General features: G+C 42.5%; 1 protein-coding gene across 1 annotated transcript in view; it reads right to left on the bottom strand.

Annotated features, from left to right (window-relative positions):
* Positions 1 to 23,024, bottom strand: part of LOC138212780 (xenotropic and polytropic retrovirus receptor 1 homolog) — a 45,810-nt gene that overhangs the window by 7,559 nt on the left and 15,227 nt on the right. Inside the window, exons 2-12 of the mRNA XM_069173342.1 lie at positions 17,235 to 17,286; positions 9,865 to 9,966; positions 9,477 to 9,700; positions 7,982 to 8,131; positions 7,370 to 7,453; positions 3,993 to 4,074; positions 1,637 to 1,726; positions 1,303 to 1,400; positions 874 to 1,053; positions 592 to 754; positions 292 to 486 (exon numbers count right to left, since the gene is read on the bottom strand). Of these exons, the coding sequence (XP_069029443.1) occupies positions 292 to 486; positions 592 to 754; positions 874 to 1,053; positions 1,303 to 1,400; positions 1,637 to 1,726; positions 3,993 to 4,074; positions 7,370 to 7,453; positions 7,982 to 8,131; positions 9,477 to 9,700; positions 9,865 to 9,966; positions 17,235 to 17,286 (1,420 nt within the window). The remainder of the gene's footprint in view (positions 1 to 291; positions 487 to 591; positions 755 to 873; positions 1,054 to 1,302; positions 1,401 to 1,636; positions 1,727 to 3,992; positions 4,075 to 7,369; positions 7,454 to 7,981; positions 8,132 to 9,476; positions 9,701 to 9,864; positions 9,967 to 17,234; positions 17,287 to 23,024) is intronic.

The following is a 23,024-nucleotide window of genomic DNA, read 5'->3' as shown; positions in this document are numbered from 1 at the left end:
TGTTTTACTGGTTTAAGATGAAATTTTGTATTTTGTTTAAAACATTTTGAACTTTGTTGTATATTCTGTTCTTATGGCCTTCACCAGTTGACAGATCATATCTTAGGAAAAAGAACTGAACTATGGGCAACGTACAATTTCGATGGACTCATTTAAATCCTACCAGAAGGAGCATTTTATTAAAAGGCAAAGTGTCTTAAAACAATATATTTAAAGATACTTAAAGGCTTGTTTCAAGGCCAATGCTTAATCAATTGTTGGTCTAATGAGGTTGTCACATTCAAACTTTACCTTTATGTGTGCTGTACAGGGCGGAGAAGGTGACGACAAAGAAGGAGGTGGAGTATTTCCCTGCGTTGACCAGGTGAGGGAAGGCCCTCTTGGTGTCACGGTAACGCCGCAGACACTGGACGAATCGGAACCAAGCAGGAAGACACTTGATCACCGCACGAACGCCGTAGGAGTAGGAGTTACACATTTCTTTACCTACAGAGGACGACATTCAACAACGTCAGTCATATCATGGCGCGTCTGGATCACATCACCTGTTCGCACAGCAGCGGCCACGGCTGGATGTTCATCCTACGCCACCTTTGCTGATGAGTCCGTCGTGTTTTTTCCAGTCCAGTTCAAAGCTGTAGAAACAGATCATGTACTCCAGATCCATCAGAACCACCACCAGAGAGTTCAGCTGGTCGGCCAGCCAAAAGTCTGCAAATCCAACGCGATGAAATGGCGCCGTCACAACTCGAAACTGCGGAGAAAACAGGAGGAAGAGGAGTTTATTTTCAGAATAAAAGAGAGGAATTCCACAGAAGCTGAACAGCGGTGACACAACCTTTACACATAAACAACAGAGACTGTGGAATTTACCAGGAGTTTGAGCAACCAGAACCGTGACTTGTAGTAGCAGGTCTTGAAAGGGTTGATGAGGAAGAGGAGGAAGAAGCCGTAGAGAGCCAGAGGGTTGGCCTGCATCGGTACCAAGATGCTGTCGCTGAAGAGGCAGGACAGCAGGCTGACGCACCACAGCACCCCCAACAGACCTGCAATCTGCACGCACGCACACACGCACGCGCGCACACACACCCACCCACGCACACACACCCACACACACACACAGAAGGGTTGAGTCAGTGTTCGTTAGCATGACATCCCTTCACGGCGAGGCTGAGGGGAACATGGCCTGAAACCCAGGAGGGCAAATGGATATTAACTTCTTTGAATTTTTTTTTTTTTTTTTCACTTTCTAATGTGACCCGAGTGTGTTCAGGACACGTGTCGATGCGTGTGGTCTCTGACCTCAAACAGATGTTGGTGGGACAGGTTGTTTCTGGGGTTGAGTTCAAATATGAGGACATGATTAACGCCTGCCTGCCTCCAGCCGTAGGTGTTGATGCCTGGAAGACAAAAAAAACATGGAGGTAAGAACAGGAAACTTTTTCAGCATGTTGCAAACACTGAACCTTAAACTGTGATTTTTATAATGTTAACATTGCAGTTTTGAACTATTATTAGGACATGACCAGAACGTTTTTCCAGTGCTGAAAAATGTTCTTGCCTTGAATGAACGGAAACTTGACTCCCAACTTAGCATCCAAGTGTGTGCAGTATGTGTGTGTTTATGAGCGCATACCTAACAGGAAGAGGAATTCTATTAACAGGAAGCCCCCTCTGTAGATCCTGACCATGGGCCAAACATCAGAGCTCCGGATCACCACGGCTCCTGATGACGGGGACAGATGGGAAAACAGTGTGATAGGTGACACAGCGAGACAGATAGTCCGGTTCTGTCGGAGGTTCCTTCTTGTTAAAAACGAGTTTTTCCTTCCAGCTGTCGCTCAGGTGGGAATTGACATGTTGGCTTTCTCTCTATGACGTTGTTTGGTCCTATTAAAAAGACCTGACTGTGTTGAGGGCCTTGAGATGACTTGTGTTGTGATTTGGTGCAGTATAAGTTAAACTGAATTGAATTTGTCCATTATGAGTCAAAGAGTTTCTGCGTGTTTGACAGTCGAGAGTTGTAACTCATGTTACTGGGTAGGCTGCCATGAAGAAGAAAAAAAAATCAACAACTATGGAAATGACATTTACTCCTTTAAAATACTTTGAGTTCAATGATTTTAAAGACAAGTAGACACACTATCATATATAGGTTATGACAAGGAAAAAAACTAAACTATAAAAAAAAGATTAAAATAGTTTGTAAACATGTCAACTCTCTGTTAAAAGAAAAACGCATTCATTCTGAACTTTGATGCAGTGATTGATTTTCTGCTTCCTTCTGTGACCAAATACCCAAAATATTGCAAATACACTGCTCAAAAAAATAAAGGGAACACTTAAACAACACATCCTAGATCTCAATGAATGAAATATTCCAGTTGAAAACCTTTATTCATTACATAGTGGAATATGTTGAGAACAAAATAACAGAAGAATGATCAATGGAAATCAAAATCATTATCCATGGAGGTCTGGATTCAGAATCATACTCAAAATAAAAGTGGACAAATCAGATCACAGGCTGATCCAACTTCTGTGGAAATTCCTGAAGACAAGTCCAAATGAGTCTCAGTAGTGTGTGTGTCCTCCACGTGCCTGTATCACTCCCTACAACACCTGGGCATGCTCCTGATGAGACCACGGATGTTCTCCTGAGGGATCTCCTCCCAGACCTGGATCAAAGTATCAGTCCACTCCTGGACAGTCTGTGGTGCGATGGAACGAGACACGATGTCCCAGATGTGCTGGATTGGATTCAGGTCTGGGGGACGGGCAGGCCGGTCCGTAGCATCGATGCCTTCATCATGCAGGAACTGCTGACACACTCCAGCCACATGAGGCCTAGCATTGTCATACATCAGAAGAACCCAGGGCCCACTGCACCAGCATATGGTCTTCATTGGGTCTGAGGATCTCATCCTGGGACCTAATGGCAGTCAGGGTACCTCTGGCTAGCACATGGAGGGCTGTGCGGCCCTCCAAAGAAATGCCACCCCAGACCGTCGCTGACCCACCGCCAAACCGGTCCCGCTGGAGGATGTTGCAGGCAGCAGAACGTTCTCCACGGCATCTCCAGACTCTGTCACGTCTGTCACATGTGCTCAGTGTGAACCTGCTCTCATCCGTGAAGAGCACAGGGCGCCGACGGAGAAGCTGCCAATCTTGGTGTTCTCCAGCAAATGCCAATTGCCCCACACGGTGTCGGGCTGTAAGCACAGGCCCCACTTGTGGACGTCGGGCCCTCGTATCACCCTCATGGAGTCTGTTTCTGACAGTTTGAGCAGAAACATGCACATTAGTGGCCTGCTGGAGGTCATTTTGTAGGGCTCTGGCAGCGCTCCTCCTGTTCCTCCTTGCACAAAGGAGCAGATAGCGGTCCCGCTGCTGGGTTGTTGTCCTCCTACGGCTCCCTCCACGTCTCCTGGTGTACTGGCCTGTCTCCCGGTATCTCCTCCGTGCTCTTGACACTGTGCTGACAGACACAGCAAACCTTCTTGCCACAGTGTGCATTGATGTGCCATCCTGGATGAGCTGCACTACCTGAGCAACTTCTGTGGGTTGGAGACACCGCCTCATGCTACCTCTAGTGGTGAGGGCACTGGCAAAATGCAAAAGGGACCAACAATCATCCAGAAAGGATGAGGACAGAGAAATGGTCTGTGGTCACCACCTGCAGAACCGTTCCTTTATAGGGTTGTCTTGATAATTGTCTCATTTCCACCTGTTGTCTGTTCCATTTGTACAACAGCAGGTGAAACTGATTCACAATCAGTGTTGATCCTAACTGGACAGGTTGATTTCCCAGAAGTGGGATTGACTTGGAGTTACATTGTGTTGTTTAAGTGTTTTTTGAGCAGTGTATATTTCTGGCCTGTGCACACTGACAGCTGACTGTCAGATTCCAGGGAAGTAAAAACGGAGTCATCATCACAAGTAGTGCAGCAGACGCTCACAAACGTACGCGCGCGTGTGCGTGCGTGTGTTACCTGTGATGACCACAGTGACCAATAAGACGAGGAATACTCCGCAGTAAAGGCCGACTCTGAACGTGGTCCAAGCAGGAGCGGGCTGTGGAGAGACAGAAACACCTCAGACCTACATATTTACATCATTTTAAAGTGGTCATTTAATCAAAATGATAACCGTAATAATGTTTTGATATACCACTGGGCCATATTTTAACATTCAGATGGTTGTCCAACCTTTTTGTTCAGTACACCAACAGATAACCATCAAAGTAATGATTCACTTGCATTCTTAAAGCCACTGTGCAGCTTTTCTTTCTGATTACATTAAATTATCATAACGGATATTGTTATATAATGTGATTTAATAATGAGCACTTTGCTTTGGCAATAATGTAAATTTAACATCTATTCCAGTTAATCTCAGTAGATGTGATGTGAGACAGAGGCAGACAGAGGTGGGGAAAGGGGTGTCATAGAAGAAAGATGGGAAGTTAAGAGATTGTGGTTCGTTTTATTGCTTGATATATATATATATATATAGTCAACCAAGAGGCAAAAAAAACAAAGCGTTGATGTTTAAAGGTCAGTGAATCAGCCTTAAGAACTGGAGCTTTCACATTTACAGATGTTTCCTTCGATCCTCGTGTGTTTATATTTTTAGCTTTTAGCGCTTAAATCAGTGTAGACAGTGCCAGACAACATGACGGAGATAAGAGATTTCTGCACATTATTTTTCACAGGGATTCTTATGATTTGTATTTTCCTCTTGATGTGTCTAGTTTTTCTAATTGCTGTATTGTGCTCCACATTGTCACATGAAAAGTATATTGATTATGTCGGTTAGTATTACTTGATTGCAAAATTTCAATAGTTTTTAATTGAATGCTGGGAAGGTTATATTTATTAACTTATATACATATACATATATTCTCCAGTATATCTTATATGAGTTATAATAATGTTTCAATACGTTATTATTATTATTATAAATTTAACTTTATTCTGCGTCACTCACCTCCTTCTGGTCTGTCATGTGATCAACATCACCTGCCTACTCTACTTGTATCCAACATTCCCTTTATTTCCACAATCATTGAAAAAGCTGCTGTCAGTCAATTGCGTGACCATCTGCACAGGAATAGTTTCAAAGATTTTCATTCAGGATTTAGAGAATCAGCTGTGGTGAAAGTTATCTTCTCATTGCCTGGCACAGTGGACTCGTCTCTATACTTCAAGGGTTAGAGTGACACAATGATCACGACATTACATTACAGAGACGGCATGTCATTTGGATTGAAAGAACTGCGATAGGCGGGTTTGAATCATATTTCAATTGCAATTTGTTTATATCAACCACACAAAAGTTAATTCTGGAGCTCCACAGGGTTTTGTGCAAGGACCAGTACATTTTGAGTTATACATGCTTCTGTGAGGCAGTATTATTAGGAAACACAGCACATTTCCATTGCTAAGCCAGAGACTCAGCTATATTTATTTATGAAGCCAGATGAAACAAATCATTAGTTAAACTTAAAGCATGTCTTGAAAACATAAAGACCTGGACGACTGATAATTTTTCTACTTCTATTTCTAAATTCAGAAAAAAACTCCTTACAGCAATATTGTCCATATTATAAGCATCTTGTCTAAAACTACACTGAAATCGAAATTGATGCTAAAAAAACAAGTCCATGCATTTATTTCTAGGCTGGACTATTGTAATTGCTTATCATCAGGATCTCTCAGTGACTCTCTGAAAAGCTTTCAGTTGATCCAAAATACAGCATTGAAGGTACCGAGATCATATTTCTACCCATATAAGCTTCTCTTCTTTGGTTCTGTGTAAAAATCAAGACTGAAATTAAAAATCCTTCTGCTTACAGACAAAGTCCAGAGTAACCAACCTCCATCGTATCTTAAATACCTCACAGTAGCCTCTCATCCCATCAGAACACTTTGCTCTCAAATTACAGGCTTACAAAGAGTACAAGTTTCATCACTTGATCGTCATCAGTTCCTGAATTACACTCGTTTTCGTGAGCGGTGGTCCGGCTGCGTTTTCCTGAAAGTTGCAGAGAGCACACATCACAGTTTGCAACAATTTTTGGGGGGAAACGAAGGCAGTCGGTGAGTAGGAGTGGTGGGGAAGGACGATCGTGTTGTTGTGGGGGAGACTCTTGAGCGTTTTCATTGCGCTGTGAGCGGGTGTTGGAGAACCTAAGTGCCATTGCGCCACAGTTTGGATCATTTTGCACCCAACGTTTTTTCCTCAGAAGGTCACAGTAGAACTTGGTGTTGACAGTCTGACCTTGCTGGGGGTGAATTCACGGTGCACAGTGCCTGACCTGAGGCGCCTTCTGCCCCTCGGTAATGCGAATGTCACTCAAAGCACCTCACCTGACTTATTGCTTCTTTTGCGCAGCCCTCCTGAAGCATTGTAAGTCCGGTTTCCAGAGTTTGTCACATCCATGGAGAAATCGCTGATGCACCCGGACCGCTGCTCACAAAAACGGATGTAACTCCGAAATGGAGCTCAGGATGATGATCAAGTGATGAAATTTGTACCAGTCACTCATCAGCGTTATATCTTTCTCCTGCTGCGTGCACCTGTACGACCAGTGGTCTGAGAACTTATTGATCCACCCTCAGATACTGCCTGAGCTTCTGGAGGACCTCCCATGATGCAACGAGCACCTCTCTCTTCTCTCTCGTTCACCTTCCATGAATTATTGCATGTCATTAGCTTTGTGTGCGTTATTGTTTGCTCTGTCTCTGTGCTTTTCTTCTTCCTCTCTACTCTTCTTTCACCCTAACAAGTTGAGGTAGATATCCGCCCACCTCTGATTCCGGTCCCGTCAGAGGTTTTTCCCTGTTAAAGGTTTTTCCTCTCCATTTTGCTCATGTGGGAATTGTTGGGTTTGTCTGTATAACGGTATATACGGTCTCAACCATCTATTTTCAAGTTCCCATAAGATCATTAATGTTGTGATTTGGTGCTGTATAATAAAATGTAATTAAACTGATTCAGTAGCCTGTCTTTACTTAAACACTAGTCACCGTTATGTCTTATCCTGGATTGTTTTCATTATATTTAAGATACAATATGGAACAAACCCAACATTTATTTTAAATTTCATTTTTTCCTACAAATTAGACAACACACTTTATTAGCTGAATACTCTGTATTAAGATATTGTTTGCCACGATATTTTGTACACTGTTGTAATATATTTTCATAATCTCACTGACTCTGTTGCAGTCAGAACTGAACATTATTAACCAACAACATGAACAAGTAGAAGTCTGATTGTGAGCAGGAAGAGGACAGCGGGAGTGTTTTGGTTCCTTCACTTACATAAACACTTTGAGCAGGAGGCAGTATATGTGTGTCCTACCTGTGCAGCTCCCAGCGGAGGAACCCTCAACCTCTTCATGGCCCTCTGTCGGTCCCCGCCTTCCAACTCTGTTGTGACCAACGCCTGGAAGACACATGGAGACTACTGAGGGTCTCTGAATCCTACAGTTCATTTTAAATTCCATTGCTGACACTGATGACCTTGTTTTGGCAATACTGTGCAGCCATGCGTAGGAAGTATATTTGAATTTGAGTGTGTTGACGGGAATATCTGGTAAGAATCTGGTAATATGTAACATAATATAGATGCTATTCCTCAAAATCATGCGATGTATTGGCATACTGTAAGGAAGATAGATTGCAATTTTCTAAATGTAATTTTGAGAAAACTGTCATCGTACACCCTAATTCTTGTCTTAGTTTACAGGAAGTAGATTGGAATAGTCAAAAGGCTAAACATAGATCATGATACGGCTCTCTCTTGGTTGGAGGTAAAATCACAACACAAATGTTTGCATGTAAACTATTAATTACAAATCAATAGTGCTTTTGAGAATCAATACAGTGTCACTAAACAAAATATTGTGATATTAGTCAGTTATTTTCAACCCTACTGTGCATATACAGTGTGTGTGTGTGTGTGTGTGTGTACCTCGGTCTCAGAGATGAGTTGTGTGATCTTCTTGCATGTGTAAAATGGAGCCACTTCAACATGTGCCACCCTCCAGTCAGCCCCCCTCGACGTCTCCAAAATCTTATCATGCTTCTTCAGGATCTTCCTGAAACCTGTGAAGTTCAGGTTCTGTGGAGAGACGGAGGGGGAGACAGAGCGGGAGATGGAGCGGGGAGATGGAGCGAGGAGACATAGGTGGAGACGCAGGGGGAGACAGAAGTGGAGACGCAGGGGGAGACAGAGGGGGGAGACAGAGGTGAAGATGCAGGGGGAGACCGAGGGGGGAGACAGAGGGGGACACAGAGGGAGATGGGCGGTCAGTAAAACCTGTCAACAGCAACTGATTAAACACGTGATGAAAGATGTGAAACAACAACACTCATGTGAATCATCTCCATCTCCACATTTAGTTCCTGAAGATTTCTGCCTCTAGCTGCTCCACAATGTCCCTAAGTTGTTGTCTAACTTTGCCTTCTGGAGCCGACAGGACTGTGAGCAGAGCAGGAAGTGTAAACGAAAACAGTCGAGCTGCAGGATGGACAGCCACAAATAATGAGCTAAACAAGGCTAAAAAGCTCAGAGGTGAGAGGGACCACAGAGTTTGAAGATTAGGTTTTGTTACTGTGAGTGTGGAACTGGAAGTAATGATTATCTTCATTGGCAGTTCATTTGCAAATCAATTTCTTGATTGATTCAACCCTCAGTTTCATCAATAACATGTCACATAACAGTGGAAATTGCCAATGCAAATCTCCGACAGCTGAAGGAGAGAAATTCAGTAGCTTGTTTCATTCATCCGACACTACAAATATATATTTACTTTTGTGTATATCGCTTGTGTGTATTTATACATTGGTCTTTAGTTTGTTTTTATACTTTTTCTAAAAGATTTTTTTGTGTGTATTTATAATTTTTTTCTTCATGCATACTTATCTGCTCCTACCTGTATTCTAAACTACTGTGACGACTAAATTTCCCCACTGCGGGATTAATATAGTCTCATTTTATCTCAAATATTTGAACAATAATGTGGAAATTGAAATAAACGTTGCAACTCCATATGAGTGACGCCTCTCACATTACATGTTGTCTGTTTATCCACTGCCTGCATACAAATATTATATCATGTTTATATTGTAACTCCAGCATATTTCTTTTATTATTTATTCCCACTGATCAATAGAAATGTCCCTGTCAAATACTCACAGATGCAGAAATGTGTGTGTGTGTGTGTGTGTGTGTGTGTGTGTGTGTGTGTGTGTGTGTGTGTGTGCGCGTGTGTGTGCGTGTGTGTGCATATGCGTGTGTGTGCGTGTGTGTGTGTGTGTGTGCGTGTGTGTGCGTGTGTGTGTGTGCGTATGCGTGTGTGTGCGTGAGTGTGCATGTGTGTGTGCATATGTGTGTGCTTATGTGTATGTGCACGCGTGTGTGTGTGTGTGTGTGTGTGTGTGTGTGTGTGTGTGTGTGTGTGCACCTGATAGTTCTGCAGCAGTATAAGGCTGAGGTAGAACTCGGAGAAGGCCAGCTGCAGGTCCTTTATGTTTCTGTGTTTGCATCTCTCCTGCTGCGACAGGGCGAACACAGTCTTCCTCCTCCTCAGGCCCCGCCCATTGGCTGAACTCTCCCTCTGGGCGTCCAATGACGACTGCAGCTCATTCTGCAGCGTGGCAAATCGCCGCTGAGCCTCAGCCAGCTTCTCTGGAAGGAGAGCAGGTGAGAGATGTGAAGGACAGAAAAAAAATTGACGAAGAGCTAGACAGTGACTCTGTGTGTGTGTGTGTGTGTGTGTGTGTGTGTGTGTGTGTGTGTGTGTGTGTGTGTGTGTGTGTGTGTGGATCAGTGGTGTCAGGTGGAGTCATTACCAGAGTAGAAGGTGTTGATTTTGGCCAACTCTTTTTCACATGCCTGGAAGAACTTCTCCTCAAACTTGGCATAGTACCTCTTGACTGTATCCTCATCTGTGACTGCAACAAGAGACAAGTTATTAGAAGAATGAAGTTTATTTGTCTCACAGCACTGATTTAATCACCTTAACGATTCTCAGCGGAGATTGAAGATGAATCAGAGGGCAGGAAGTAGAAGCAGAGGGGACACCAAAGGCAGAAAAAAGGAGGTAGAGGGCAAGTAGGTAGAGGGCTGACTCAAAGCACCGTCCAGTCCTACTCTGACCAGCAGAGGGAGCAGTGAGACAGCAGCGGGAGCAGTGAGACAGCACCAGATGATGTGTGTGTGTATGTGTTTGTGTGTGTATGTCTGTCTGTCTGTCTGTCTGTCTGTCTGTGTGTGTGTGTGTGTGTGTGTGTGTGTGTGTGTGTGTGTGTGTGTGTGTGTGTGTGTGTGTCTTTCTGTATTTGTTATGTATTCTGTTCCTCCCATTGAGTCAAGTGCTGTTTCTTACTTTCACCATAACAAACACAGTCCTGTAATTTCCATAATTTTTTTTTTGTCTCGACTATTTCAGATGTCACGCCGGAGCCAACGGACAACCTGCGTGTCCAACTACTAACATGTTCCTGCCGTCACGGCAACAACAACATAACAAGAGTCCGGCCAGGTGGTTTTGAGTCAGACTGTGAACACTGTGATTCACGGTGTTTCAGACCTGCTGCTTTTAGACAAGACGCCAAATTAACTTAATTGGAGTGTCCCAACCTCTCCCTCTCTGTCTCTCTGTCTCTCCCTCCCTGTCTCTCTGTCTCTCCCTCCCTGTCTCTCTGTCTCTCCCTCCCTGTCTCTCTTTCTCTCCCTCCCTCTCTGTCTCTCTTTCTCTCCCTCCCTCCTTCTCTGTCTCCATTTCTCTCCCTCTCTCTCTGTCTCTTCCCCCTCTCTGTCTCTTTCTCTCTCTCCCTCCCTCTTTGTCTCCATTTCTCTCCCTCCCCCCCTCTCTGTCTCTCTTTCTCTCCCTCCCTCCCTCCTTCTCTGTCTCTCCCCCTCTCTGTCTCTCTTTCTCTCCCTCCCTCCCTCTCTGTCTCTATTTCTCTCCCTCCCTCTCTCACCAGGACTAAAACACACAAAGGTCCACCACAGTCAGACTACTGTAATCTTCTAATCCCTTTTTGGCCTTATTCTGCTCCTTTCTCTCCGTGTCTCAGCTCATGTCATCGTGATTATTATCATGACAACATGTCTGTCTCTCAGTAATAAGCTATACTTTCCATTGGACAATTGATGTTTTTTAGTTGTATTTTTCTGCAACACCCTGCTTTGCTTAGCGGTGCACACGTTCATGTTTGGAAACCCTCCAATGCAGCAGTCTGGCCTCTGAGAATTGCTCAAAGGCACTTAACTGGGAGTTAGAGGAAGGGTAGGTGTCACATGTTATTCAAAGGTCAGTTTGCATTATACAGCGATCAGCCACAACATCAAACCACCCGTCTGATATTTGCGTCGGTCCCCTTTGTGTTGCAGCGACAGCTCCGTCCTCCTGAGGTGTGAGCTTCCTCTGAAGGGGTTCTGTGGTATCAGACGGCAGCACGTTAGGAGCAGAACCTGGAAGTACTTAAAGTTGCATGATGGGTCCACCGTGGATCAAACGTTACCCAGAGCACCACACCGCGTCTTCCAATAGCGTGTCTTGGCCATGCGCACCTGGCCGTCCACCCGATACGAATAAAACTGTTGGTCTGGTTCTGACGCTCATGGGCTCATTTGTATGCGCTTTCGCCAGCGCACAGAGGTCGGCATGATCCCTACGGCTACGCAGCCACATGAACTGTGATGCGCTCTGTGTTCTGATACCGTTCCACCAAAGCACAGCATTACAGTACACAGTAATTTGTCCTACAGTAGCTCTTTCGTGGGATCGGACCTCAAGAGGCCAGTCTCTGCTTCCTTACGCGCATCAATGGGCGGTGGGTGCTCAGGACCCATTCAGTTTCACTGGTGGTCCAACTTGGGATCACTCAGGTACTCACCACGCACAGGACCTGCTGCCTCGCAGATGCTCTGACCCAGTCATCGAACCGGGACAATTTGGCCTTTGTCAAAGTCGTCCATGTCCTCACGCTGACTGTTGATGTGATAATGTGATACCATGATTATCCGTGTTATTCTCTTTGTGTCTGCGGTGTTGATGTCGTGGCTGACAGGTGTTTTTGCTCTCTTACTTCTACAAGTACAGAACCTATGATCGTGTTGCTCACAGCATTAAAAAGGAAGTTAAGTAAAACCTCTCTCAACCCCCCAGGACTGAGGACAGAGAACGTGGATTAGACCATAACATCAGGTTTGGTGTCCGCATTAAAATGTCAATTTTGTTCATCTTTTAAAAAAAATGGGTGCAACCGCTTCATCGGTTTCTGAGGGGAAATCCGGTTGCAAAAATGACAGAATAATCTGCGATCTTAGTAATTATGTGAAAGTCAGTGATGTACAGAGAATAACTTCTGTGCCATTTATGAATTCACTTAAAATAAAGGCATCAGTGGAGTGGCTGGATCCGTCTGTCCTCAAAGTACCAAGAGATCTACGAGAACTTCACTCCTGATTCTGCCCAGATGATCTGCACCGACGAGCTGAGAGCAAACTATACATAAATCAATAAACACTGAATTTAAGGTATAGAGACACAGATTATGAAAACAATGTTCATATTCGTGAAACCCAGACCAAATCAAAAAGGTTTTTCATGTTCAGTCACCTGAACTTTGACACTTGCAGGTTACGTTGAACTTCATTTTACCTTGTCAAAACAAGCGACTTATTCACAACAAACTGTCCTATATTTAACACAAATACATGGAGAGCATAATATTTAATGCTCCTAGTTGGCTGTGGCACTTTGTAGGAATGATGACATTGACAAACAGATGACCCAGGTAGACATGAGTTAGTGAACAGGACAGTGTTGTCAGTGTTGATGCAGCGATGCACTCAAATTAGCAGGTTTAAGTAGGTAAGAATGAGAAGTGAGGAACAGGATGAGGCTCCTGAACCGGCCCAGTGTCCAAGTGTTGGAGAAGAAACTCTACACACACTTCTGAAGTTATAAAACCATTACAGGATGCTGTCACAGAGTATTTTATCAAGTTTAATGTAATTGATTATGACACCTGCTCTGATGTAGCTAAAGTAGCTAACATAAGCCCTTTTGGACAGATTGGTGTTTCCTCACTGACGATAAACCACCAGATGTGGCCACATCGATCTCTGTAAACAGTATCTGATCTGAATGCCGCAAACAAATTAGCATTTGCCTCGATTTAATTGGAGTAAAGACAACTTTCGAAGATGAAAATTCCACTTGGTCACATAAAACTACAAATATCTACATGTAAAGTGAGACAAAGTTAAAGTTTAGTTTTTTCTGTGGTTTTTAAAATTGTAATTTGGGTGAAACATTTTAATCATGACATCGTATCCAGGCCAGTCAGTAAGGTTAGGTTAGGTTAGGTAGTTACTTTATTAATCCCCGAGGGGACATTTTTTTTTTAAGCCTGTGGATTCAAACTTTGCCATCACAGGCAGGCTTCTTTAATCTATATTCCTACCATGTTAGTACAACATATAAACAATTTGATGCAAAAAACTTACTTAAAACTCATTTTACGTCGCAATTTTGGAGAAAATCCGCCACAAAAATCAAACATTTTTGATCACAACAATCACCAACACACACACACACACACACACACACACACACACACACACACACACACACACACACACACACACACACACACACACACACACCTTTCCAAAGTCAGATTAGGGGGGGTCAGTGCCCCCTCCCACTCCCCCACAGCTACTCATTGTGCAGATCTTTGCAGACTTAAGACTTCCCAAAGCTAGTTAGAACAATTCTTTCAAACTCAGCGGCTGATAGTCGTATTGAGGAGAGATGAAGAGTGAGAGAGACAAAGAGCGAGAGGATGAGTGAAATGAGAACAGACAGATCTTTAGGGAGGTCTGGGTACAAGGTGGAGGGATAAGGGGAGTGATAGATGGTTCGTGAGATTGATCAAATTAGCCTGCTTCCATGTGAAGCTTTAATAATATCTCTAAAGTCGTTCTGAGTGTCCTAAATCTTTAGCTATATTATTTAAAGAATTTAGTACTTGTTGGTAATATTTAGTATTTAGTATTAGAATTGAAAATTGGGATTTTGCCGATTGTTTGCCAGTAATTTGGGTTGATGAAAACTGGTGCTAATTAACTTTCATAATTATATGATCAAGTCAAAGAGAAAGTTAATATGTTTCAAAATAAAGTAATTTCCTAGAGCGAGCAGGTGTCTGCGGGACAATCACAGACTGCCGTATATACAGTGGGTACGGAAAGTATTCAGACCCCTTTAAATTTTTCACTCTTTGTTTCATTGCAGTCATTTGCTAAAATCAAAAAAGTTCATTTTATTTCTCATTAATGTACACTCAGCACCCCATCTTGACAGAAAAAAACTGAAATGTAGAAATTTGTGCAAATTTATTAAAAAAGAAAAACTGAAATATCACATGGTCATAAGTATTCAGACCCTTTGCTGTGACACTCATATTTAACTCACATGCTGTCCATTTCTTCTGATCCTCCTTGAGATGGTTCTACTCCTTCATTGGAGTCCAGCTGTGTTTAATTAAACTGATTGGACTTGATTAGGAAAGGCACACACCTGTCTATATAAGACCTTACAGCTCACAGTGCATGTCAGAGCAAATGAGAATCATGAGGTCGAAGGAACTGTCCAAGGAGCTCAGAGACAGAATTGTGGCAAGGCACAGATCTGGCCAAGGTTACAAAATAATTTCTGCAGCACTCAAGGTTCCTAAGAGCACAGTGGCCTCCATAATCCTTAAATGGAAGAAGTTTGGGACGACCAGAACTCTTCCTCGACCTGGCCATCCAGCCAAACTGAGCAATCGTGGGAGAAGAGCCTTGGTGAGAGAGGTAAAGAAGAACCCAAAGATCACTGTGGCTGAGCTCCAGAGATGCAGTAGGGAGATGGGAGAAAGTTCCACAAAGTCAACTATCACTGCAGCCCTCCACCAGTCGGGGCTTTATGGCAGAGTGGCCCGATGGAAGCCTCTCCTCAGTGCAAGACATATGAAAGCCCGCATAGAGTTTGCCAAAAAACACATGAAGGACTCCCAGACTATGAGAAATAAGATTCTCTGGTCTGATGAGACCAAGATTGAACTTTTTGGCATTAATTCTAAGCGGCACTGCTCATCACCTGCCCAATACAATCCCAACAGTGAAACATGGTGGTGGCAGCATCATGCTATGGGGGTGTTTTTCAGCTGCAGGGACAGGACGACCGGTTGCAATTGAAGGAAAGATGAATGCGGTCGAGTACAGAGATATCCTGGAAGAAAACCTCTTCCAGAGTGCTCTGGACCTCAGACTGGGCCGAAGGTTCACCTTCCAACAAAACAATGACCCTAAGCACACAGCTAAAATAACAAAGGAGTGGCTTCGGAACAACTCTGTGACCATTCTTGACTGGCCCAGCCAGAGCTCTGACCTAAACCCAATTGAGCATCTCTGGAGAGACCTGAAAATGGCTGTCCACCAACGTTCACCATCCAACCTGACGGAACTGGAGAGGATCTGCAAGGAAGAATGGCAGAGGATCCCCAAATCCAGGTGTGAAAAGCTTGTTGCATCATTCCCAAGAAGACTCATGGCTGTACTAGCTCAAAAGGGTGCTTCTACTCAATACTGAGCAAAGGGTCTGAATACTTATGACCATGTGATATTTCAGTTTTTCTTTTTTAATAAATTTGCACAAATTTCTACATTTCTGTTTTTTTCTGTCAAGATGGGGTGCTGAGTGTACATTAATGAGAAATAAAATGAACTTTTTTTGATTTTAGCAAATGGCTGCAATGAAACAAAGAGTGAAAAATTTAAAGGGGTCTGAATACTTTCCGTACCCACTGTACAATGAATCATCTTCCAGACATTACTGTTGTTGGCTGTAGCTCTGAGTTGGGGAAAAAAAGTCACAGAAAAATGCTTAAAGTGAACTGAAATAGAGCATAAAATGAAACCAAATGTCAGTGTGAGCACGAACAGTTGGGAAGATGTGTTCATCAGTCAGGAGATGAGAAGGGAACATCCTGTGAATCACACTACGGTCAGTAGAAACATGCGACTCTTCGTCCTCGTTCGTTTCATTTATGTTCCTCTTCTTCATAAAGTGTATTTTTAAACTATGATTAGGTATATACCGTAATAGTGGCATAAAATGAACAGACAGCTGCAGACTGCCGGGACGCTATAGTGACTCACGGATACATCTGAATGTAGCTACAAAGTGGAATTTAAAGTGTTTGAGGAGCAGCGGTTGCATCAAACAGGTTAGATAAGCAATAGACGTGTTCATGGAGCCAAACGCAGTGTGAGCCATCTGTATTTTTGTATGTTTGGTCGGTGCGGTTCGATCTAAGTGTTGTGTGACGTCATAATTCAGACCGAGAATAGGCCGTGCAAAATGGTCATAATCAATTCTGTCAAAATATCATGAAAGAAAAGATACCAGGAAAAGTCATTTGATGCTGGTCAGGCTGTTTAGTATTACTTAAAGCGTGTGCAGGGCAGTGACACAAAGAGACCTTTAATTACACGATGAAAAAAGACCTCGGAGACTCTTGGAGGCCTTAAATTTTGGTCATTTTGTGGCTCTTGTCCGTGTATTTTTGCAAAGACACATAATTAAACAATAATGCAGGATGAGGTAAGCCCATATACAAGTAATTGGAGGTAAAGAACATCACATGCCAATCTTGATGGCAAAGAGGAGTTTCATTTTCTCTGCCAGTGATTTTGTTTTGTGTGGTGTTGTGTATTATCACGCTTCCACCATGCAGCATGAGTACTGTTGCTATGGAATCCTGTTGGTTTAATATACTGTATATTGGATGCACACTTTGCATAACAATCATTAACCAAACTGGAAGATATTATAATATGCAATAATAATATTGTTCAGCAACTGCCCTGCTACTTTAATACAAATATTCCAAGCAAAAACTACATTTTATAAATGCTGCATTTAATATAGTCTGAGGCGAGCGGTGTACATCACACCTCCTGTATGTGGTTGCGAACTAAACGAGAGAATATCTAAATTTGGTGGACATGAATCAGATCTCTGCTAATTTGATTATTCATTGGAACTCATGGTGTAAAATTGGATCCAACTCTAATGTGTGTGTGTGTGTGTGTGTGTGTGTGTGTGTGTGTGTGTGTGTGTGTGTGTGTGTGTGTGTGTGTGTGTGTGTATCCGTCATACCTTCAATAGATGGGGCCTGGTCCTGAGCAGCATACAGCATCTCTTTGAAAGCCTGCAGACAGAACCAAACAAAAATAATAAATATTAGGCAGTTGCACTACATAATGAATCTTCTGAAAGGACATTCGGACAGTTAAAAAGTGCTGGTTTAAATAACTCCTGGGCGATTCTCAAAGCCTCAGGGTTAGTGGACAGCTGGTTCATTTATCACATTTTTACCACGTTTCTTTTAAAAGCTAGATTATAAAGAATGCAATCACAAGAAAAGTGACCAGACAACGAGGTGCATCTGAGCGTGGCACATCATCAATACATCATCAAGGTCAGCTATGACATCACGCTGTCCAATAGACAACCAGGACTACCACTGACAGGAAGGTGCAATTGGACAAAAAGGTGGCGACACATTGGGGCTGCAAGAACTGTCACCAACCAACCAATGGCTGCTCTTACAGGCATTTGATATGGGTGGAGATGATAGTGATGATATTATTGATAAAGTTGAAAAAGAATAATACTTAATAATATTGAAAAATGTAAGACACTGGACAGCCCTATCCAGGATCAGAGTGGTAGAGGGATGGGCCATGATCTTAAAATGTTTGAATAGGCATTAAATCACAAAAAAAAAAAAATCCAAGCATTTATGCGACTATTGTTTTGTCTTAAGAAATATATTTTCCCTTGTTTTACCGGCAGACAGTAAAGGTGTATTGGTAATACACCAATAAAGAGAAACACGGGACGAGGCACCGGTAGAACTTGCGTGGCGCTTTGATGCTACGGCAAGAACAACAAGTTGAATAGTTCCCAGTGATTATTGAATAGTATTGTTGCCCATGAAGTGCCCATCCCTTGTTAGGTGTTCCTAATGAAGTGCTCCGTGAGTGTGTGACAGCACGACATCTTTTATGGAGATCCATTTTTGGATTTACCAGCAAAGTGAGCCTCGATGACCTCTAAACCTCAAAGCTTGTTTCGTTGCTCTACAAGTACAAGTAATGAAAAGTGACCGTCTGTACTCGGCAACATGTTATATTGGTCCTAACGTCTAAACAGCACACAGCTTTGTATTTTGACAGTAACCTGCGGTGACAAAGCGCTTTGTTCGCCAATTTCATGTCATGCTATCATCAGCAGGCGCACATTTAGATGATCACAGAAAAACGACGTGCTTTCCCACACTCCTCCCGAGGCCCCTATGTGTGTGTGTGTGTGTGTGTGTGTGTGTGTGTGTGTGTGTGTGGTCAGCAGGCTGGCTCAGCATGTGCTAAGGCGTAAGGTTTCCAAAACAAAACACCAACAGCTCAACGAGAAGGAGGGCAGCTCCACTTATCCTCCCAGATTACCCTACTTCTGCCCTTTCCCCGTCACTCTCTCCTTCTCTCCTTCTCTCCTTCCTCCTGCTCTCGGCCTCCTGCTGGTCAGTCGAGGGCATCTCCTCTCTCTGCTCTCACACCTCCACCTTCATGCAGACGACCCGGTTTGTGGTTATCGCCGCAGGCAGACCGTCGCACCACGAATCTGCATGTGCGAGAGCTCTTCTTTCTTTATTTAATCTCTCCAGTGTTTCCTTCAATCCCTCAGCACCTACAACCTTTTGGATTTCACCTCCGCCTTCGTCCATCTACTTACAATTAATTTCTTTCTCTGCCGACCCTCTTGCTCTGTCTCCTTCTGCCTAATCTCATACATTCCCAGGCCCTCTCTCTCTTTTCCCAAAACCCGCACCCACAAGGAGACAAACACTTCGTTGCTTGACACCAAACTGTCAGAAGGATTATACGAGTCATAACTGGATTAAACTTGCATTTGTGTCCTGTGGAAACCTAAGATCTCCTGCTTGTTGCTCATTTTTCTGTTAACCTGGTGCAGACACCGAGATGCAAAGTGAAGGTGTTACAAAGGCGATATGAAGGAAGCAGCGTTCTTTAAATGTCAAGACCACGAAGGCATTTTGGCAGAAAGAAAAGAGAATAGCCCCAAAAGGAAGCAAGGGCTGGGGTGAGGGGTTTGTTGGGGGGCAGTGAAGTCACCGATGAGGCTCAAATGACGCAAATCAAAAGCTAAATCTAAACTTTAGCATTAACATATGACTGTTTTCATATGAAAAATATGACTAAAATTAGTGACGGGTTTTAATCTTGATATCTTTACAAAGATTATTCACCTGTCGGAAAAGATGAATAGCTAAATGATTGACTGTTTGTGTGTTAACCAGCTAAAATCATCTCAAATTTATTTTTAATTCAGCCTTCTTAACCTGACTTTTGAAATAAAAGTAGAACGGTCACTTTTTTATTCTATTTACGAATTTATTTTATTGTATTCATGTATTAAATTACATATTTTAAATGAAATGATTTGTAATTGAATTAATCGGATGCGTTTCCTTGTGAATTTTCAACCATTCTTTTTTTACCTCAGTCTAAAGTTGTTTTACTTTTTTTATTTGTGTCATTATCAGCTTGTCAATTATTTGTCAAATGGTTTGAATCGCTGTAACCTTCACATCAGGACTATTTTTGTAGTTGTTTTATGTCATTTAAAGAACTAAAAATCAGAATACACTAAAGAATGCAGGAAGATATCGGTTTGGATTTTCTCCACATGTTGTAGATATTTTATCTACAGAGGAATCTACTGTAACATCATCAAACACACTTGAGTTATGTGTTTAGGTCTGGAACTAATAATTATTTTCAATATCAATTCAGGTTTGCTTGTTTTGTCAGAACAACAGTCAAAGATACTAAATGTACTTCCACACTAAGACAGTAAGACAAAGAAAAGCCCGACATTTAAAAGTTGAAACGAGATAAATGGAACATTTTGACTTGAGAAAAGAGGGATTGATAAACTATCAGACCAGTTGCTGATTCATTTGTGGGCAGCTTTTTATGTTGTTATGTTGAGAATGTTTGGATAAAAATTCAAATTATTCTTTCTCAACAGCTACACACACATTAGATGCAGTGCAGTCAAGTGGAGTAACAGCTATTTGGTGGAAGGAATACAACAACAACAACAACAAAAAGAAGCTGCATCATTAACATTTAAGGTGGCTGTGCACTGCAGCATATTCAGATAGGTGGTGAAAAAAAATGAATTTGAAAATACTTTTAAGATTTAAATTTAAGATTTCAACTACCCTAGGGTAAAAAAGGGGTATGTTTGGGAGTGTGTCTGTTTGATTGACAGGCCTGTGGTGCAGTTGGGTTGCCACTGTAGGTAGGCGGGGCGTAATGTCCTCCGGTTTCCAATCAGATCGAGTTAGAGCCACCGCTTGCTCCTCCCAGTTCACCCAAATATGGTCACTTCACTCCCTCCACTCCAAACTAGCAAGGCTTCATAACGGCAGGTCACACACCAATGGGTGATGTCACTGTGGGTTGCCATTTGCCTCAGACCCGATTACTAATTATAGTAGTAAAGTCATTTGAAAAAGGACAAATAAAGGGGACCGAACATCTTGACAACTACAACTGGCATAAAGCTCCAGAAGAAGGTTTTAGGATGCCACACAAACTCAATTACATATACAAGCACATCGAGCGCTCCAACAATCATGAAAAATTCAATATTTGGGTTTGGCCACATTCGTAGTTAGCCACCCGTTAATGGTCACTGATTGGTCCGCCCTTCATAGTGGCTGAACGAACCTTCATGCAGATTGGGTTTCCAGACTTATAATCAGACTGAAGCCTTCAAAACTGTTCAGCTATAATTTACAACTCACAGGAAGGTTTGGCTTAGCTCATGGTACTGTTGGATGTATTCTGGACTTCCTCCAGTGCAGGAAACAAAGAGTGAAAGTAAACGGTCGATTTCCCGAGCTGTCCGTGACATCCACCGGCTCTCTGGATGGGACGTGTCCTCTCTCCTCCTCTGTATATATAACACACTCAAAGATGTGATGTTCATACATGCTGCAGCAGTCATGAGTGTTTGCCGATGACACCATCACGGTGAGACTGCTAAACACCGAAGGAACTTAACATGATCCTGATTACTTTTCATTTAATTGATGGAACTCTAGGACAGTGTAACTCGAATATATGTTGGGACCTCCATGGAGAGATTCTGGGTGATGAAGGAAACTAACTGCAGCAGACAAAGACAAAGTGATAGCAAGGAAATTGTATTTGGAGATCTTATTAACCCAACTGGATGCAGTTCATTTGAATAAATCAAACCTTCTCCCTGTAAATAAAAGGGTGGTGCAAATTAAGATTGTGAATGAATCTGCACCTCCCTATTTATCTAATTATTTCAACTTAGTGAAAAAGGGAAATTGAACTAATATTATTCCTATGACATTTAAATCATGTTTTGGGAAAAATACTTTTTTATATCCAGTTGCATGTCAGCTGCCTATCTCGCTTAAACTAAACCAAGTTGAGAGGAGTTTTTTAATCAGATCTAAAGAAATGGCTGTTAATAATTTGCAGTTGTACATAGATCGTATGTCTGTTTGGTTTTGTCACTCTTGCTTGCACTATCTTATACTATCTGCCATCTTGTACTGGAATTGAGGACCATGATGGAAATAAGCCATAAGACCTTATTGTGTATCTTTTATTGATAATTTAAAAATAATTGTATATGAAGTCTGTCATTTGTGATCAGCCTGTCGAGTATGTTTTAAATTTTGTCAAATGAATCTATCTCTAAATGCAACCTACGAATGTGTGTGTCAGCTCGCATAAGAAATGAATATGTGTCGGTGTGTTATCCTCTAATAACAGTCGGGTCCATGAGCTGTAGTTCTGGTCTTTGTCCTTTATACCGGTTAGCTTTCTCAGCCTTTATATATTAAGCTTTTTCTTGTTCCCCACAGGTTTGTCTTCGGTCCTAGAAAGAGCTTTAATTACAGTTTGTATTGGGATTATGACAATAAAGCCTGTGGAAATGTGAGATCCTCTGCTCATCTCTCCTTTAATCTTTCTCTTCCGTCTCCACTGTTATTCTCAACTTCCTTCTATGGACAGTTTCTTGAATCTAATTATACAGTGCGAGTCACTTCACTCCGTCTACGCTGACCTCCGTGTTTCTGTTCATATCTCTCCATCTCCACACAATATTCCCCCGTTTTTGTCCCTCTTGCTCCTTCTCTCTTTCTCTGCAACCATCAGTCCTCTGCTACCCGTCATCGTCTCCTTCCCGTCCAGATCAGATCGAGAGACCAGGAGAACTATATTCTGCTAAAAGGAACATTATCAAAGGGCCGAGTGGTCTAAAACACAGAGATAAAGACCGGGCCGCCTCATTTGAAGTCAATTAAAGATCAAATATGTCCCAACAGGTTGATAGGCCTGAGAGAGACCTCCAAACACAACAGAGAACGGAGACCGTCTCTTTCCCAAAGATGTGCTTTGGGGCACCGACTGTCCAAGAACGCACCATATGCTCCTCAATTGTCTTTAAAGTTAGCAAATATCACATGACAACATCATATTTACTCATCAATCACTCATGAACATACTGGTAACTGGGAAAAACAAAATGCCACTGCCAGGTGTGAATTGTCGAAGCCAACCAAGATCTTCCCTGTTTGTTCTTTGTATGTTTACCTTTCCACGACCCTAGTTTACGGTGTCATTTTTTAATACTCTAATCCCGGAGTTCAAGCCACTGACTGCAGTTCATTACCAGGGAAGCACAACATTTAAATCGTTTTATTACTAACACTAATACGATATATTTTTTTTAATCTTTTTCTTGCATTTTTCAGACAAAAGTCACAGACCTATTTATCACAAGTGGCATTGCCACTTGAGATGCAGATAA

Source organism: Embiotoca jacksoni, unplaced genomic scaffold, assembly GCF_022577435.1.
Source record: "Embiotoca jacksoni isolate LCO1_2020_lvr unplaced genomic scaffold, fEmbJac1.0.p SCAF_59, whole genome shotgun sequence".
Classification (NCBI taxonomy): domain Eukaryota; kingdom Metazoa; phylum Chordata; class Actinopteri; family Embiotocidae; genus Embiotoca; species Embiotoca jacksoni.
This window is presented reverse-complemented; position numbering and strand designations above follow the sequence as displayed.